Source organism: Notamacropus eugenii, chromosome 3 (genome assembly GCF_028372415.1).
Source record: "Notamacropus eugenii isolate mMacEug1 chromosome 3, mMacEug1.pri_v2, whole genome shotgun sequence".
NCBI lineage: Eukaryota > Metazoa > Chordata > Mammalia > Diprotodontia > Macropodidae > Notamacropus > Notamacropus eugenii.
In genome coordinates, this window is record NC_092874.1 from 303,034,215 (window position 1) to 303,053,219 (window position 19,005).

At 46.0% G+C, this 19,005-nt stretch overlaps 1 protein-coding gene across 1 annotated transcript in view; it reads right to left on the minus strand.

Annotated features, from left to right (window-relative positions):
• Positions 1-6,499: 6,499 nt before the first annotated feature.
• The window catches only part of SHISAL1 (shisa like 1), a 56,830-nt gene continuing 44,324 nt past the window's right edge, over positions 6,500-19,005 (minus strand). The window contains exon 5 of the mRNA XM_072596385.1: positions 6,500-6,899. Within this exon, the coding sequence (XP_072452486.1) occupies position 6,899 (1 nt within the window). The 3' untranslated portion in view covers positions 6,500-6,898. The remainder of the gene's footprint in view (positions 6,900-19,005) is intronic.

A 19,005-nucleotide genomic window follows, 5' to 3' on the forward strand; every position in this document is an offset into this window, starting at 1 on the left:
ATTTAGGAGGTTGCAGTGATAGTGACTTTTTGAGTGGTGTAATGAGCCAGTGGGAAAACAATGGGCTCCAGGCACCATTTGCTCATGACCCTTTCCAGCCATTTACCTTTGTCCAATGACTTATCAGAGTTATGCATCTAGGCTTGATACTGGAATTATTTTTTTTTGTTTGTTTTTTTGGAAAATGGAGATACGGCTTGTGTGGGTCCACCCACTACAGGTCAGACCATATCCCCAGCCTCAGGAATTTCACTCATCGTTTGGATTTATGTAATGCTTTAGGCAGAATCCTTGTCCTAGATCTGTCCCAGCTCTATGTTCCCAGGTCTCTTACAGCTCTGACATTCTATGAGTGCTAGATTGTGGGGAAAGTACTTGATTCATTAATTTTGACCTGTGTAGACCTCTCCCTGGTAAATGTATAAAACGAACATGGCCTATGGGACCCAGGAATAGCCTCCTTTATTCTAGAACTAAGCTTTTTACTCATTTTTTCTCAAGATAAGTGCTCTGTTGTCTCAGGAATACCTTTCTCCTACCTTTCCCCCAAAGCTCTTATGGGTAGGCAGTGACATTCTGTGATTGCTGCTTTGTGCCAGAGACATTTCAGGGACCTCCTGTGCAACAGATTGCAGGTAATAAATTTGTACTTTCCCTAACCTTTCTTCTTGGGGTCCTCAGATATGATCTAGTCCAGAGGGGAAAATTTGATCATAATATTGAAGGGATTCTGTTGTAGAGGTGTATGTTACAATGAAGGGCACATGTCTAATCAATGTAATGTAGAACATAACATTTATGTCATGCCCTGAAGTGCAGCTGATTCAGATATAGTTGTGGCCAGATGATAGTTGGAGTGAAAACAATTGGAGTTTCTTAGTGGACCACACAAACAGTATGACTCAACAAAGTGACATGGCAGACAAGAAAACTAATGAAATTTTAGGCTGTTTCAAGAGAGATTATAGGATTAGGGAGGTCCAAGCTCTCCTTTTCCTTGGTTGATACATTTGGATAGTTCAGGGCACATTAGTTTGAGAAAGACATTGGCATCTTTGAGGTGCCCACAGGAGGGCGACCAGTATTGTGAAGAAGCTTGAATCCATGTCATATGGGGATCAGTTAGAAAAACTGGGGGGCGGCGGTATTTAGTCTAGAAAAGAGAAGACTTAGTAGGGAGATGATTGTTGTGTTTGTCCTTCAGTTTTGAAGAGGACCATGACATCAGAAAATAATAACATAACTTGCAGTTGACTTTGATTTGAGTGATGGAGGGCTGATATAAGTATCTAAAGGATTGTTAGGGGAAAGAGGGATTTGACTTGTGCTTAGCCCCAGAGGGTAGAACTGGTAATAACAGCAGAAAGTTCTAGGAAGCAAATTTTGGCTTGAGAGAAGAAAGAACAATTAGAACTTTCCAATTAGCTACCTGAACAGGTAGTGAGCTCCCCATCACTGGGTGTATCCACGTAGCAGCTAGGTAATCCCTTGTAAGGGGCATTAAAGAACAGGTTCATGGTTCAGTTTGGGCTGGACTAAGGGATCTCTGAAGCCTCTTCAAACTCTCTGATTTTTCAGTTCCATGACACAATGTTTGGTGTGGTATTGCCCAAACATCTAGCTGTCTGACAGGAAGTTTTGAGAGTTGTCAGTCCTAGCTCAGCCATTTGCTCATGATCTTCTGAGGTTCCTGGATCCTCAATACCCCAAATCATTAGGAATCAGCTCTTCATTAGTCAATCAGGAAAACTGTGCTGCTTTAAAGTACGCTGTTAATTAATGTGTGAGGAGTAAGCTGGAAATAGCACCACCAAGAGTGGGAAGTTTGTCTGGATTGTCAGGGGTGAAATGTTTTCAATGCACATTTCCTGATTATCTGTGAGGGAGGGGGCACGGTGGTGGAGGGGTCCCGAAAACACCTCATCTCAAAGAATTTGGGTCCCATCTCCTCCATGAGAGATGGAACATGACTATGGGGGGAGAAAACAGGCAGCAGCAGCTGGACAGTCAACAAAGCCAGTGCAACAGCAGGAGAGTCTTGACCTGCAAGTCCAAAGACCTGGTTTCGAGCTCTGGCTCCATCACTTATCACTCTCAAGACCTTCCCTCTGTTTCCTCCCCTGAAAATGGGTAGAAGGATCACTGTACCCTTTATCTCTGCGGGCTACTGCAAGGATCCAGTGAAACGATGCCTGTGAAATGCTTTTTGTAGCCCAAAGATGCCAGGTCATCATGGGGTTGATGATTCTATCTCAGTCAGCCCCCTAGGTGGGGGAGAGGCTGTACCTCAGCCTGTAGGGGACACTGAGGGACAGGGTCCCAAGCTGAGATTGGATGACTCTCATTTCCAGCCCAACATCTGTATTTGGTTTTCTAAATTGTCTGCATTCACTGGTTAAGCTGAGACCTCAAAGTCCTGAGGGAAAGAATACCATTTACCTCTTGTTGCTGCTCCAGAGCATCATGGTGGTGGGGACTTGGAATGGGTATAAGAATCTACCTGTAAGATACATGTATTTTTAAACTAACGGCCTAAGGTTGATCTTAGTCAATAGCAAATGCTCATAACCAAACGACTAGGTTTTCAGATGTATTGTTATGGAAGCAGCTGAAGACCTGGTCCCCTACCTTGGGGATGGGTGAGGGCTGTACAGGTGGGTGTAGCTAGAGTGTAAGACTAAACAAGCCAGTGGGCACCTACCAACTATTGGCTCAGTATAGAGAGTCCAAAACACGCACCAAGTACAGTATACATAGGGTGGGGGAGCTTAGGAAAAAAGCATAGAACTGCTCATTAATAACACACAATTCCCAGAGGGAAAAGAACCGTACAAAATACAGTAAGTCACACATATCAGGTTTGGATACAAATTCCTTTTTGAACATAAGCTTTGTTGGTGGCGTTACCATTTTTTCTTTTGACGTAGGACTGGGTGATGGGGCAGGAGCTCACTGTAGGATGAGACCAGAGTGAGGGTCGCTTGGGGAGCTGTGGAAAAGACAACAGGTAATGTGAGGGTCAGCCCTCCATTACCTGGCTCTGGCAGTGCCTGGAAGCCTGTGTCCATCCACACATCCCACATCTCTGCAGCCAGTAACTGGTGTTCTTCGTGGTGACCCTGAGCTATGGGAAGTTCTCAAAATGCTTCCTGAATTGCCACAGATTGTGAGAGCAGGAAGGGCCTTACCAAGTGAAGAAAGATAGGATTATGGTCATTGTTGGCAAAGCCTGGAACTTGGAGTCAGAAGATCTTGGGTCCAAGTCCTGGCTGGGACCACTTGAGACACCCAGTAGTCTGACCCTCAATTTTCTCCTCTGTGAAATGAGAATAACAGTCTTTGAACTACCTACCTTAGATAGGGTTGTTTTAAGGAAAAAAGACATGGTGATCTGTTTAATGCACTTTGTAAAGGTCCAACAAGATGGAGTCAAAATCAATCAGGGCACTCTCAGGTCTCTCCCAGCTCTGACATTCGATGCTGATGACATCACAGGTCTAGAGCTGGGAGGGAGGGATTCGGGGAAAACTGAGATCTGCAGAGATTAGGTGACTTTCCACAGGGAGTTGTCACACAGGTAGTGATTCAGAGCCAGCTTTTCAAACAGTAGCGATCTGGTTTTGGGGGGACAGGGGTCAGGGCAGGTTAAGTAACCTGCCTAGGGTGATATAGATAACATGTGTGAGAAGCAAGACTTGAAACCTGACTCTGAGCCTGGGTCTTTATTCCCTAAACCAGGTTCAGTTCTAAGATTCCTTCCATATCTAACATTATAGGTTCAAGGCTACCTGTGAGTTAGTCATGTAACTTCTATGAGACTCAGTTTCCCCATTTGTATCCAGACAGCGTATTAGGAGGACCAGACCAGCTTAATGTGCTCACTGGGAAGTAAGCCTTTCTTTGGGATTTTGATGACCACTCCCGCTGGAGAGGGCATGGCTATGCCCAGCAACACCATCCTGGAGAGAGCTGAGGATGTTTCACATCCATTGAGGAGGAGTGTCAGGGATTTAGGACAATTTGATGAGATGGAAAGATAGTACTGAAGACTTGGATGACCACTCAGGTTCTTTCCAGCCTTAAATCTATGACCTTGTCTTCTAGCACCTTCCGCACCTTCCAGCACCCATATTTGCAATGATATCAGTTTGGTGGCCAGTGTGTTTTAAGACACTGTACTGGAGCTCTGAAGTCTGATAAAGTGGGTGGGGTCTGTCTGGTGACTCACTATTAACCAGAACTTTGGATTCTTTGGAAAGTCCCCATTCCCTGATCATGCTGGATTCCCAGAATTTACGGTATATGTTTGAAAATAATCCTGGGGCCAACTTTAGAACTGTGATTAGCAAAGTCACATGTTTCATCCTTTGGTTAGGGAATTCATTTTCTTGTGGTGATTGGCATTGAGAAGCCTAGAATATGAGAAGGGGATCCAGGACTAGCTAGCCAGTCTAACACTGCAAGTTTACAGATGGGGACACTGAGTCCCCAAGGGGGGGGCAGTTCACAGAACGAGGGATATAAGCCAAGTCTTTTGATTTCAGCTATGCTGTCCTTTCTGGCCTCCAGACCTTTCTTGTTTCCTTCTCTCTCTACCTGTCCAAATCTTACCCAACCTCCAAGACCTAGCTCAGGGAAAGGTAAATTTTGTCCACTTTGGCTAGATCCTAGGGTGATGGGTATGAAATAAGATAGGTTTTGGGCCTTGAAATGGGAGAATGAGAGAGAAAGCCAGTAAGACAGACCAATGAAAAACTGCAATGAGCATGAAAAATCAGATACAAGTTTTTCTACCTTGTTAAGGTGGGCAAAGGGAAGTCATTCATTTTTGAGTAAGGGAGTGATGGAGCCACTTCTCTAAGGGGTCTCAGGGGTATCTTACTAAGGCCTTGAATGTCCTGTAATGGACCTGGAGGAGTGTTAAGGGAAGCCCTGAATGCTGTTTCCCCAACCCCTGTTTCTGTACCTACTCTTTGCTTGGTAGGAAATAAAACTAGATTCTAAGGAATGTTGACTATTTCTCTGGGTAGGAATAGCAGAGAAAGAAGGAAAAAGGGGATAATGAGGCAGAATTATACCTCCTGTTAAGAGACAAAGATGGGAAGTGAGTGTAGGGCGTTAAACTTTGCCCAGAGACCAGGTCAGGAGGCCCAAGGACACAAAATACAAATGAACAATAAACAAGGTGGGCCATATGGGTTGGTGACTGAGTGGTGGGGGCTGACAGACACTGGAGGGGAGCAACCCCTCTAAGGGCAATAGGGGTGGAGGAGAGTGGACTATGGGACTTCCCATGCTCAGATGCTAAGGGTGGGGGCTCCAGTGAGTCATGCCCAGCTGACCCTGTCACTGGAGGTTTTAGCCATGATCATACAGACTTGATAAAGTACTTACATCTCAGAAGACCATGGTGGAGGAGGGAAGGCTTGGGGAGCAACAATTTCCCCTATTTGAGCCTTGATTTCTTCATCTGCAAAATGGAGCTAATAGGGCAGTCCTGGCTTCTTCATGGAGGTGGTAGGGGGATTTGTGAGAAAATGGATGTGAAACATTTTTCAATGATAAAATACACACTGTTATTATTCTAACACACTTAAGCATTTGTGGAATTGACTCTAATTGCATCTATTTTTTTTCACAGACATTTACACACACACTCCTTTTTGAAGCAGAGTTCTTTCCGGAAATTGAAGGCCAGAATTTGGTATCCCACAATTGGGAGATTTAACTCAATTCAATTAAAAAAAAAAAAAAGAAAAACATTTGGAAGCAGCATGGAGGGAGAACTGCGCTGAAGTCAGGAAATTTGGGTTTGGATCCTGACTCCAACCCTTACTACTTGTGTGACCAGCTACAAACTACTTGAGCTCTTTGAGTCTCATTTTACTCCTCTGTAAAATGGAGACTAATAATCCATAACCAATAACCCACCTCCCAGGGCTGTTGAGAGGGAAACATTTTGTAAACCTTAATGTGTCATAGAGACGTGAGTTAACATCACTCATTGAAGACTTGCTTCTATGACCTTGAAAAGTTGCGTTTCCCTTTTGAGCCTCAGTTTCCCCTTCTGTATGACACAGGAGTCAGACTAGGCTATCCATAAGGTACCTTCTAGCTCAAACATTCTATGTTGTGGCAATCCAGGAAGCCAAAGAATTAGGAATGATGTGATTGGATTATTCTGCAACAAGGTCACCAGCAAGCCCCTATGATCAATGCTTGAGCTGGGCATTTGCAAGGACTACCACAGACTGGCTATTTTCTGGATTAAGGGGGGGTGCCATTGGGATTCATCCTTTTTTGTCCTTTGGAATTCAAGCACCCCAGAAAGTGAGACAATGGACCTGGCTCCTGGCTGTGGTACTATTGTGAGACACCCCGTCCTCCCCATCCATGGAGTGAAGGTCAGACACCATGGCTGATCACCAGCTGGCTAACCCCTCTCATTTTCAGAGAGCCATTCACTGGAGAACTTTGGGTTAAAAAACAACAACTCACATTCAATATTCTGACATTTACATTAAGCTTGATTTGGCGACTACTGGAGATGGGGAAGGCAGAGGAGGGCGACTCAGACCACTTGTAATCCTTCATCCCTTGAGTCTGATCAGAGCAGCGCTGCCCCGGGTGCTGCCAACGGTCCCTTGGTAAATATGCCATCACCTTTCCAGGGCCCTCGGTCTATGTGGGAATATTGCTTATGGACTGCTGTCCTGGACACCCTTCTTCGCTGCCCAGCATCATTTCCTAAGTCAGCTGAAGGGTCACAGAGAAGCCAGCTCCGTGCCACTGGCCGCCCGCCTGGCTGCTCCTTCTGTCCCCTTGGATGTCTGTCCTTCTGGATGCTGCCTGTGTTTTTGTAATCTCCCCTCTCCCATCCTGAGGCACGGCAGGAAATTCTGAGGAAGCAAACAAATAAACATGTGAAAATGCCACTGCCATCTTTGAAGGATGGCGAGCTCCCTGAGGGCAGGAGTTGTTTGGTTTTTGTCTTTAGCCCCCAGTGCCAAGTACAGGGCTTGGCATACAGAAGGTGCTTAATGAATGTATATTGAATGAGTCCATTACAGTCCTGAGCTGGGCTCCTTCAGCCAAAGCTTTGAGGGCTCTCATCATCCTCCCCCACTCGAGCTGGGCCTTGAAGGATGGAGACGATTGGAGGAGGGTCAGAGGAGAGGGCAGAGCCTTTGAGGGTGAAGGGAAAGGAGGGCAGTGGAAAGATCTCAAGAAGAGAGATGAAACAGGGCTGAATAGCCATCGAATTCTCACAGAGAATTAAATAAAAATCTCCTCGGAGGCCCTGGGTTATTAATGAGCTGAACAGATAATCCTCTGGTAATCAGAGAACGAGGATGATAATTCCTGCCATGTGATTTTTCTACATCTTCTTATCCTGGACATGAAGAAACAAATGCCAAACACAAATGGAGAAAGCTGCCACCTGCAGCGGATGCAGTGTCCCAGGCTCTAGGTTTGAATCTCAGCTCTGTCCCTGTGTGACCCTGGACAAGTGGTACACCTTTCTGGGGCTGAGTTTCCTCAGCTATAAAATGGGAGTAGGGGTGGACTGGATAGCATGTTAGGGCCTTTCTAGACCTAAATCTGGATTTTTGGTGGTGAAATCCTAGGATTATACACCTAGTACCAGAAAGGACCCCAGACTCAACTAGTCTCTCCTAGCCCTAACATCCACTGTTCTGCTCCAAATTTATCCATCAAGGAATGCTAACCACTGCCCAAGTAAAGATTCCCTTGCTGGTAAGCACAGTCCTTTAATTGTACAACAGAACCCCAGGAAACATAGAAACTTCATCGTAAGACTTCCTTCTTTCCTTCCAAGTTTGACAACTTCAGACCAATTTAAGTTGCTGGCCAAATGGAGCCTGTACAGGGGAATGAAGAGGCTGTCCATTAAACTCCAATCCTTCTGACCAGCTAGGTGCCCGCAAAGCTAGTTAGTTACATTATAGGGCAGAAAGAATGTAGATTATCAGGAACCATGAGTCCAACTACCTCATTTTATAGATGAGGAAACTGAGGCCAAGGGAGGCCACACAGGTGATAGGTGGAAGAACTGGGATTTGTCTCATGCCATATTGGAATAGCATGTGCCTTCCTCCTGGCTCCTGCCATCCACGGCCCAGAGGAAATGCCACCTCTTTCAGGAAGACTTCTCTGACTTTATTCTATGACCCCAAAGTAGAGAAGACCTTCCCTTTGTCTGCCTCCAATGGGCACTCCAGGGCAATGATACAGTTCTGTGATCTTGTGTCATGTCCCGGAAGACTGGAATCTCCCTGAGCACAGGCACCATATTTCCTGAGCTCTGCATCTCCATCAGGGACGGCCTGTTGTGAGCCCTATACTTGGACATAACTCAGTAAATGTTTGTTGAACTGAGTTCTGTTGAGTCCAAGCCATTTGCTGAGCTGGAAAGTTAACTTCAGAAGTGTCAGGGTAACCTGGCTGCCAGCCATGACAGGCGCCTCGTGGGTGATGGATCCCCGCCTGCCTTGCCCATTCATTTCCAGCAACAGCAGCAGTATTGTGGATGTGGTGATTAAACGGTGCCCGATCTATTATATTTGTTCGCAGTGGCAGGTAAGGACAGGAGGTGCTCACAGCAAAGCAATTTAATTCCGGGGAGAGACTTTATGGGGGTCACATGGCCTACCAAGGCAGAGCTATGGGATGGTGGAAAGAATATTGGTGTGAATGCAGGCTCTTAGCAGCCATGTGGCCTTGGGGAAGTGCCTTCACCTCCCTGAATCTCCCTTTCTTCATCTCTAAAATGAGTGGGTTGAAGCAGATTGCACTGGAGGCTCCTTCTTATTCCAGGAATCTCGAATTCTATGCTTTGAGGGGGAGTGGGGAGAGGACAGTAGCTTCTTGTGAAAAGAGCAGCAGCCCCCTCTCCTCCTGCCCATTAGAGCTGGGAGAGACTTTAGAGGTCATCGTGCCTTCCAAAAGAGAAAACTGAGGCCCAGAGAGATCACTGCTTTGTGTCCTGAATCCAGATCCAAACCCAGTGATCACAGGCCTTGACTGGAGACCTTGATCAAGCTTCCTCCTCTGTGGAGTGATGATCTAGATGCCCTCAGAGCTCCTTCTAGGCTCTGACATTACATGTTCTAAGAGTCTTCCCAGCTCTGATATCCCCTATCCTAACGTCTCTCCCCGATCTGGTGTTCTTGTTCTAAGACCCTTTTCAGGTCTAACATTCCCTGTTCTTAGGCCCCTCCCAGCCCTGACATTCCCTGTTCTCAGGCCCCTCCCAGCCCTGACATTCCATGTTCTGAGGCCCCTCCCAGCTCTGACATCGCTGGTTCCAGGGCCCTCCTAGCTCTGGAATGCTTAGGATTCCTATGATCTGTGTTTATGTCCCCAGCACAAATCCCTGGGTGTCTCAAAAACATTAGGTGCTTAATGCATGTTTGTTGAATTGAGTGGGGTGCTATGTCTGTAGCACTCATGGGCTGAAGCCTCCAGAAGGATCCCTTCACAGAACTCTGGCACCAGAAGCCGTTACCATTTCCTATTACTGGGTGAACTCAAGGGGAATAATCGTGCTGGATTATCACCCAAGCATGAAATTGATACAGCTTTCACTAAAGGAATATTTTGCAAATATTTACTCTCTGCCTTCAGACATGGCCTTCTTCCCCTTCCCCTCCTGCCTCCCTGAGATACCATGTTCTGGGCTGCTGAGGCCAGCTGCTGCTCACAGAAGGAGGCTGAGGATGGAGCCCAGAGTGAGGAGAGCAGGATCAGAACCCAGCTCTGCTGGGCATTTACTTCATGTGACTGGGGCATGGGGCTCCTCCTCCTCTCTAGCCTTGCCTGTCTCCTCTGTACAACAAGGGGATCTGAATTAGACACACCCAGTAGTCTCTTTCAGCTCCGACAACAAGTAAAATGTGGATTTCTGGTGCCTTTGACTGCCACCCTCTGCTTTTAATTTGTATTTTTTGGCTGAGATTCTGTGTGACCTAGTGGGCAGAGAGTGACAAAGACCTAGGTTCCAGGCCTGCCTCTGACCTATCCCATCTTGTGATCCTTCACAGGGAAGAGTATGTGCCCTCTTGTCTCAGCAGAGAGGGTTCCTCCCTAGGACTGTGCCACAGGATCTCAGAGTAAGAGCTGAGACACCACAGAGGCCCTGAGTCCATCGGAGGCCCAGAGGACAAGTGACTTGCCTAAGGTCGCCCAGTAGTAAGGAGCAGAGCTGAGATTTGTACATGGATCCTCTAATTTCATATTAATTGAATATTTTCCATTGCTCCAGGATGAACACACACACACACACACACACACACACACACACATATTTTCTACTGAACAGTGGACTTCTTAACACCACGGACCTTGTCCCTATGATCTTCATAGCTCCCATCACCTCTGTGAGGTAAGTATGCCCATTTTATAGAAAAGCAAACTGAGGCTCAGAGAGGGGGGATAGCTTGGCCTAAGTCATAAAGTTAGTGAGAAACCTCAAATCTCATCTACCTTGGTAACACCAGTACTTGGGACCCAGTGGTTGAACACAAAAATGTTGGCTGAACAAATGAGCGAACTAGGGGCAAGTGATGCATGTGGAGGGGGCACTGCCAAGTGCCCTCTGTCCTCCCTAAGCCTCCTCCAGCTCCTCCACCCAATCCTAAAGCCATCCTCCTCTCAAATTTGTCAATGCCCTTCCTCATACTTGAAGCCCAGAGAGGGCAGAGCATGGAGGAGTCATCCCCTTCCAAAGCCTGACCACTGAGCCTTCCTCAGTGCCACCCAAGAGAGCATTCAGCCTTGTGTCAGCTTGACAGTTATCTTTATTTTTCTTTTATTTTGGACTGAACCTGTGATTTACCATTGATTTAGGGAACACTCAATGGGGAAGCTCATTCCACCAATGAGGTCATCAATGTCCTGGATAACTACCTAGGGAAGTGAAGAGACCTGTCCAGGGTCACACGTCCAAGGGCTCATTTGTCCTTGGGAAATTTCACGTGATCATGTCCCGAGATTCTGGGCTGTCATGGTCCTTTTGAAGCCCAACTCTCATCCAGAGTGTCAGCAATTCCCCTTGGCTTTTGTATTCAACTAAGCTCGATGAATGTGCCAGCCGCCTGCCATACTCCACATCTGTTACTTGACCTCACAGAAGGCAAGCTTCCCTTCTTCTATGACTGACTCTTCTATAGTTCTCTCTGATCATTGCCAACCTTCTCTCCTCTCCTCAAGGCCCTCAGGAGCAGCTCAGGGGAGCCTCAGACACAAACTAGCTTTTGACCCTTAGCTCCAAAGCCTCAGTTTCCTCCTCTAGTAAAAGGGGGCAGTAATAACACCTCTCTTCCTGAGGCTTAAATGAGTTAACACATAGAAAGTGCTGTTCAAACCTTAAAGCTTTTTATAAATGTTCATGATTATTATTCCACCAAACTCAACAAAGCTTGTTATCTGCCTCATCAACCTGGCTCCTCGTCCTAACTTAGCTATTTCTGTAGAGGTTGGTGCCTTCCTTCTGGCTCCCAGCTTTGCCACTTCAGTCATTCTCAGAGAGCAACCCCCTCCAGCTGCCTTGGACTCAACTCTGTTCACTCTGAAACTGGACCCAAAGTCCACGGACTCCAGATTCAGGGCTCTTCTCACTAAACCACACAGCCTCCTCAATGGGAAATCCCAGGCCAGAATTTCAAGTGCTTCGCAATCTGGCTGCAGTCTCTCTTTCCAGGTTTATTTCACAAGAATCCTCTTTATGACAAGCTGAGCCAAGAAGGCCTATGGGCTGTCCCTCACACTGGGAGTCCCCTGCCATCTCAGCTCCTCTCCCCTCCTTTGGTGCTGCCAGATCCGTAGCTTTCTTCAAGCACTGGATCAGGTGCTCCCATACCCTCCTCTGCCTCTCTCTCTCCTTTCTCTCCGCATACTCTCTCTCTCTCTCTCTCTCTCTCTCTCTCTCTCTCTCTCTCTCTCTCTCCTTTCTCTCTCGCCTTCGCTCATGTATATTTATAATTGTGTATTTAATCTCTTTTTCACTCAGTTTCTCCCTTTGTTTTTTTCTTCTCCTTTCTCTGTCTCCCCTCCTTCTCTTTTTCACTCTCTCTCCCTTCACGGTTTATTTACTTATCCATGAATAACAATAATAGCTAATATTTCTAGAGAGCCTACTACAAGACAGCCACTGTGCTAAGCACTTTACAAATATTTCATCTGATCCTCACAACCCTGGGAGATAGGTGCTATTATGATCCCCATTTTATAATTGAGGAAACTGAGGCTGGCAGTGACCTGCTCAAGGTCACACAGCTAGTATGTGAGGTCAAATTTGAACTCAGGACTTCCTGAGGTTCTATGCATGGCAGTGCCACCAAACTGTCCCTAGGCATAGACTGTCTACTGAACCCCCTCCCCCCCATCCTTAGAATGTAAAATCCTTGAGGTTAGTGGCTCTCTCTTTTCAGACTCTGTATCCCTATCGCTTAGCTCAGGGGCATGGACAGAATAAACATAAAGTCGCCCCTTTGTCAGAGATCAGAAGTCTACCACCACCTCCCTGCTTCTAGGCCCTCAGCCTCTCTTCATAGAAGTGAAGCTGCATTTTTGCATTTTCTGGCCATGATTTTGATTTGTACTGAGCTTGCAGTCCATTAAGACCCCCAGGTCATTTCCCCTCCCATAGTTACTGTCATCTAGCCTTCCTCATCCTTTATTTATGCTTTGGATTTTTAAAAAGGAAATCTTTGGCTCTGCATCTACAACTTATAGCCCTCAAGGTCCCAGGAATTGCAGACAAAACCCTTTTTGTAAACCCTCTGCAAACCTTTTTCAGTGCCTGTATATGTTGTATAAAGGCAATGTTTCCAGGATTATTGATTAAAATGCTCACACAAATATTTTTCAATTCCACCTAAGCAAAATTATTGATTTTCTCCTTTGTGATTGCCTCTTCGTTTCCTGGCTGAGGATTTTCTTACTAGCTATAGCAATGGAAGGCATTTGATCTGGTTTTCTTCAAACCTTTTCTTTTTTAAAATAGTACAGGCTTTAATATTCAGGTTATGTACCTAATTTGAACTAAAATGCCAACTGTCTCCAGAGAACAGAGTGAGGGTCAATGGGATGAAGCTACTGGGAGGCAGCTTTAAGTTTGGTGGAAAGATGCTAAAAAACCAGAACATCGCAGGAGGTAGTAAGCTCCCTGTCACTGGAGTTATTCAACAAGAAAATAAAGGATCTGTCTGTAATGTAGGAGAGGGAATTCTTGTCTGGCACCAGGCTGAGCTTCATGGCCTTTGAGGTCCCTCTAATCCTCCACAGTTCTATTTCCTACCTTCCCACTAGGATGCCCATTAACAGTCAAAAATTTTTTTGAAGAGTGGACTTTCTTAACAACCCCAAAGAAAATGTTTGTTTCCATCTTTCTGACAGGACCCATGACGTCAAAACTGAGAATCGTTTACTCTTCTAGCCACCATCCATTCCCAGAAGCAAATATTTTGGCAGTTAAAGCTGGAACTTTGATGGCAGAAGACGCAAGAAGAAGCTTCTAAACCTAAGGTGGCTAAGACAGATGCTTTCCCCTGGCTTCCTGCAGCCTGGACACTCTGAGTGGGCCTTATTAAGCAAAATGGACACCAATCTCTCCCTGGGCACATCCCCGCCATCTCTGCTGACCTGTTTCTTTTTTTCCTGGTTATCTAACTTCTCCAATATTAACCTTGTGAGGGCCCAGAGGATAATTACATTTGATTCTTGTCAAACCTACAAAGAGAAATACCCTCCCTTGCTCGGGGGAAGTTAATGGATCCAAAGATTTTCCTGCAGCCTTCACAGAAACATCTCCTGGATTCTTTTGGGGAGGCTCTACTCCATTTAATTAGAGAGCTCATCTCATCTTTGTGAAGTTATTAGCCAAGGGTACTGTAACTGGAAATTCTAATTAAGATTTGAAAGCGGGATTTCCAATGGCAGTGGTGATATGATGCCCTGTAACCTGCATCAAATGAGAGAAAATTAGCCAAGTGCCCAATGCCTGGCACATAGTAGGTCCTTGTTCCCTCCCCCACAGAAGATGGGGTTGGGGGGGGGGGAAGGAAGAGTCTGGATTTAAAGAATTACCTCAAAGGCAGTCCCTCTCTCAGATCTGATCATGGGACAGTGTCTGAAAAAAAGGTAAAAACCCAGACTTGGGACCTGATCTGAGCCCAATATGCCCAAACCATCCTCAGAGAGTTTCTTTCAGATTCTTCAAAAGGTTAATTCCTTACAGTGAATTCAGCCTTTTCTGAAAAATGCTGAGGTTTCAAATATCACTTAGGGAAGAAAAGCTAGAATGATGTCAGGGATTTAAGCTAGTTTTATACCAAAAGGAACCTGAGGGCATCTCAGGACCACAGAAATAGAGAGTTACAGAACCTCAGACTAGTTAGTAAAGGACATAGATCGTTGGAATGCTAGAACTCGGAACCTAGTCACAGTGGGTTCTACTGGCCCATGACCAAGCAGAGAGAGTCTGACCAGACAAAGTTAAAAACCTGGTCATGCCTTCCTGGCTGTGTCTCAGCTCCAGATCAATGATCCTACAGCATTGGGCAAGTCAATCCCAGTTTCCCCCATAACCTCATAAGTCTCTCTCTTCTAGCTCTAGGTCAATGGTCCTATGAAATAGTCCCTACCCTCTACTGAGGGACTACAGCATATACTCCAATACATGTACCATGCAGGGAAAACCGAGGTGGGAAAGCACCAAAAACTGGAAAAACCAAGGTAGGCTCCATGGAGGAGATGGCACATGGATTGAGCCTGGGAGGAAAAGAAGTGTCCTGAGGGGCGGAAGTGAGGAGAAGTTACCAGGGAAATGGATTGTATGAATGAGCAAAGTTGAGAAGTCAGAGTATCAAAGTTAGGCAGTGTCCAGTTCAGCTGGATGTACTGTGAACTTTCTGAAGAGGAGCAGTATGAATTAAAGATGGCACTAGATTGGGGAAGGCCTCATGGCATGTGTATATGTATTTTATCTGGTTGGTAATGAGAAATATTGAAGGTTTTTGAGCAGGGGAATGAGGTGCTCGGGACTCCTTCCTTAAGAAGATTATTTTGGTGGCTTTGTGGAAGGTGAACTGGGAAGATGAGAGATATGAAGAGGGAAACCAATTAGGATTCTATTACAGTAGTCCAGGTAAAAGGTGATTAGGGTTTGAGTTAGAGTGATGATAAGTGGAGAGAAAGGGCCAGATGGGAAAAGTGTGGAAATGGAACGGACCAGACTGGGCAACTGAATGAGAACAAGGGATGGGGCAGAGCACGAAACCAAGAATAACTGTGTCGCTTGGGCCCTGGAAGGATGGCGGTGCCCTCAACAGAAACAGGGATATTTGGAGGTGGGGAAGATGGTGACTTCTGTTTTGAATCTGCTGAGTCTGAGACGTTTATAGTACATCCAGCAACAGATCTTCAACAGGAAGCTGATGGAGGAGCTGGGACTAAAAATCTAGCTTTCCTTCCTTCACAATAAGATGTCTAGCCTCTCTGGAGTTCAATTCCCCACCTCCAGTGAAATGGAGGTAACAATCCTCATCCTGTCTAGAAAACTGCACTGTTGTCAAAGGTCAAATAAGAGAGAAGAGATAAGATAGTATGGTATCAATTGCTGACCTAGAGGAAAATTGATGGCTCTCGAGGTGAAGGAATTGGGTTCAAATCCTGTTTCTGATCATTGTTACCTAGAAATCTCTTAGGCTCCCGAGACCTTTATTTCCTCCTCTGTAAAATGAGGGGGCTGTACCAGATAGCTTCTGAAACACCTCTCAGCTTTAAACTGATGCATTAACTATGACATTAGGCAGGATTATTTACAAAAGGTTCCATCCACTAACGGGCAACACCTAGTCCCTCGGGCTACCTTAGCAGTATTTTTTGATCTAAACACTGGCCAGTCTTCCCAAGCTCCTGCCTGGATTCCCAGGGACCTAAGCTGAGAACCCAGAGGCCAGGCTGGAATCTGGGCCAGCTTGGGCTGCTGTGCCCTCTTTGAAGAGCCTGGCCCTACTTGACACCTCCTCTGGGAGCTGGCCTGGGGCTGAGACACACCTAGAGGAGAGCAGCCTGGAGTAGCGGTCTCAGAGCCTGCTGCTACTCAGTAGAATCAAAAGGAGAGTAACAGCTCTAATCTAAGGAGGCCTCAGGGCCAGGGCCCTCAGGTTGTTGTGTTGCTGAAACCTAGAAGTTGATCTTTAAAAAGATTTTTAAAATGTTTTCAAAAGGAAATGAGGGAAATGATTCTTTTCTCCTTGCCTTTAAACTCACTTTCCATAGGCTTTAAGGATATTTATTCATCAAACATAAGTTAAGTATCTGCTACAGATCAAGCACTCTTAAAGGCCTATGGAGAGAAGGAAAGTGTAATTAAGACCCAGTGTCTGCCCTCAGGCAGCTTCTACACTAGTCGGGAGGTGAGGCAAACCAAAGCTACCTTATTATAGAAGCACATTGTGTTGTTCAGTCGTGTGTGACTCTTTGTGATCCGTGCCTGGCCATAATGCGTGGATAATTTTCTGTAAAATGGACGTAATAATAGCTTTGCCCTCACAAGACTGTTAGAAGGACAAAACAAGACAGCAGATGTTGTTTGGCAAACCTCGCTGGAGGAATGATTTCTGTTGTTATTTGTTATTATCATTTATTCTGTTATTACTTCAGTCCTACAACATCACGGGAGGAGATTGTGCGGGGACAAGGACCCCCATTTTATAAAGGGGGAAATGAAGCTCAGAGATGGGTAGAGACTTGCCCAGGGTCACAGAGCTTGTGATTTCATTCAATGAAGGAAACCACCAAATGGTGCTTCGGTGCCCGCTCTGGAGAACAGCAGAACTAGGTCTCTGAGCTATGCCTTCTGATTTCAAGCCCAGGCCTGGAGTCATTCCAGTGGGGGAAACTGAGGTCTGCAAGGTTAAATTAGTGGTTGAGAGAGACTGTGAACCCAAGTGTCTTGATTCCCAGCCTATAACTATGGATGAACTGGTTAAAAAGGGAGGGGGGATCTTGAATGCCAAGTTAGGAGCTGGTTTTCATGTCTCCTAGAATCTCTCCTGCCCTGGACATCTGAGGTTTGAGAGGCACTCTGTGAAGAGTCTCTGACCTGCGTCCATCCATGGGGCCCATTCTGTCTCCATCATGCTCAAATGTCAAGTTTTTCACCCGTTTGATTTTGAATCATTAAAACATCTGCTGTGCGATGGAATTGGGCCAAGATGACGAGAACTGCAGTCAGGGACATTTTCTGTACAGCGTCCGCTTTTCTCTGACATTTGGAAGACCATTAGCACAAGAAGGTGTGCAGTGTATGTATGTGCGAGTGCACCCTTGGCTAAGGTCGTTGAGCCCATAGCTCAGAATGAATCCTCATCCCATCCAAGTCCCAATTTCTTGGCATATAAAAAGACAAAACAAAAGAAGCCACCACTCCCACTATCAGGATGAGAAGATAGGGATGGGGGCCTTAGAGCTTCTCTGCTTCAACCTTTACCCAAGGGCACGCAGATAGAAATGGGAAGAGCTGGGGAATAAACCCCAGTCCTTTGACTCACCTACATCCTCCCTCTACTACTTACTCCCTGTTTGGGACCTGGGACCTAAGCCACTTACCCCTGTGGGTCTCAGTTTCCTCCTCTGTAAATGATATTTCTATAAAGTGAGGGAGTAAACCGGATGATCTCTAAGGCCCCTCCCAGTTCTAAGGCTCCTGAGACCTCAATCCCCATGAGTGGGACAGTCTGAGCAATAAGAGTAGGTGAGTTTTTTGAGGAGAAAAGCATCGTCTGGGAAGAAGTCTCGGGTGACTGCTGAGTAAGGAATTCTCAGGCTGGGAGTGGGGTGACATTCTGGATGAGACCTAGATGACTGCTTCCTTCTCTAAGGGGATAACCTTAGGAGCTGGGGGGGGGGGGGCCCTGCCTCTTCCTGGATTGTTCCCAGAGGACTCCTCCCCCCCACCCTCCAATTTCTTGGCCAAGGAAACTGCTCCCGATTAGATGCCAGAAGACCTGGCTTTGGGACCCTGGGCAAGTTGCTTAAACTCTCTGGACCACAGTTTACTCCTCTGTGTCATGTGACCTGCTCAGCAGTCATGAGGATCCTTTGATTCATGGATCTGAAGTTGCCTTGAAAAATTTGTTTGAACATATGAAGAGGATTACTAGTGAGTGTGGCCAAGAACTCTTTTTACCTTAATTCAACTGAGGCACACACACAGACATACGTGCACACACACAAGAATTAAAGGTAAACTGAAAATAAGTAAAAGATTAGAATTATCAAGTTTCCAAAGGCCAGGAGGTCATTGTCAGTGGCCCCCCAATTAAGGAATGGTAGGAGACAAAATGAGGCCTTCCTGGAGACAGAGAAGAGGTGTTTGGAGAAGAAAATCAGAAAATCTTTGAGTCATAGAACATGGAATGTCAGAGTTAAAAGGGACCCAGGAGCCAATCAATCAGCCAACAAGTATTTGTGAAAGGCCAATTTATGGACTAAAGTTCAGTTCCCTTAATAAAAGAATTTGTTTTGGGAAGTTTGGATTCAGTCTAGGCACTTGAAGACCGAGAGGATCACATGTGGCCTTGAGGCAACAGGTTCCCCACCCCTGGACTAACACTGGGCCAAGACCTAGAACCTAGACTGTCAGAGGTGAGAGGAATCCTAGAACGTGGAATGTCAGAGGTGGGAAGGATATTAGATTAGAGAAGTCAGTTACAGGAGGGGCCTTAGAATAGAGAGTGTGAGAACTCAGAGGGACCTTAGAATATGGAATGTCAGAGATGGACCCTCTCAGCTTTCACATTTTAGGTGTTACATTTTATGTTCTAAGTCCCCTTCCAGTTCTCACACTTCATGTCTTTATTCTGTGTTCTGGTCGTAACTCAGAGGTTTTTCATCTGGGGCCTCTGGATCCAACAATCTCATGGACAAACATCAGGGATGGGGAAACGTTCACATCCTACTCTAACTTTTCTGAAG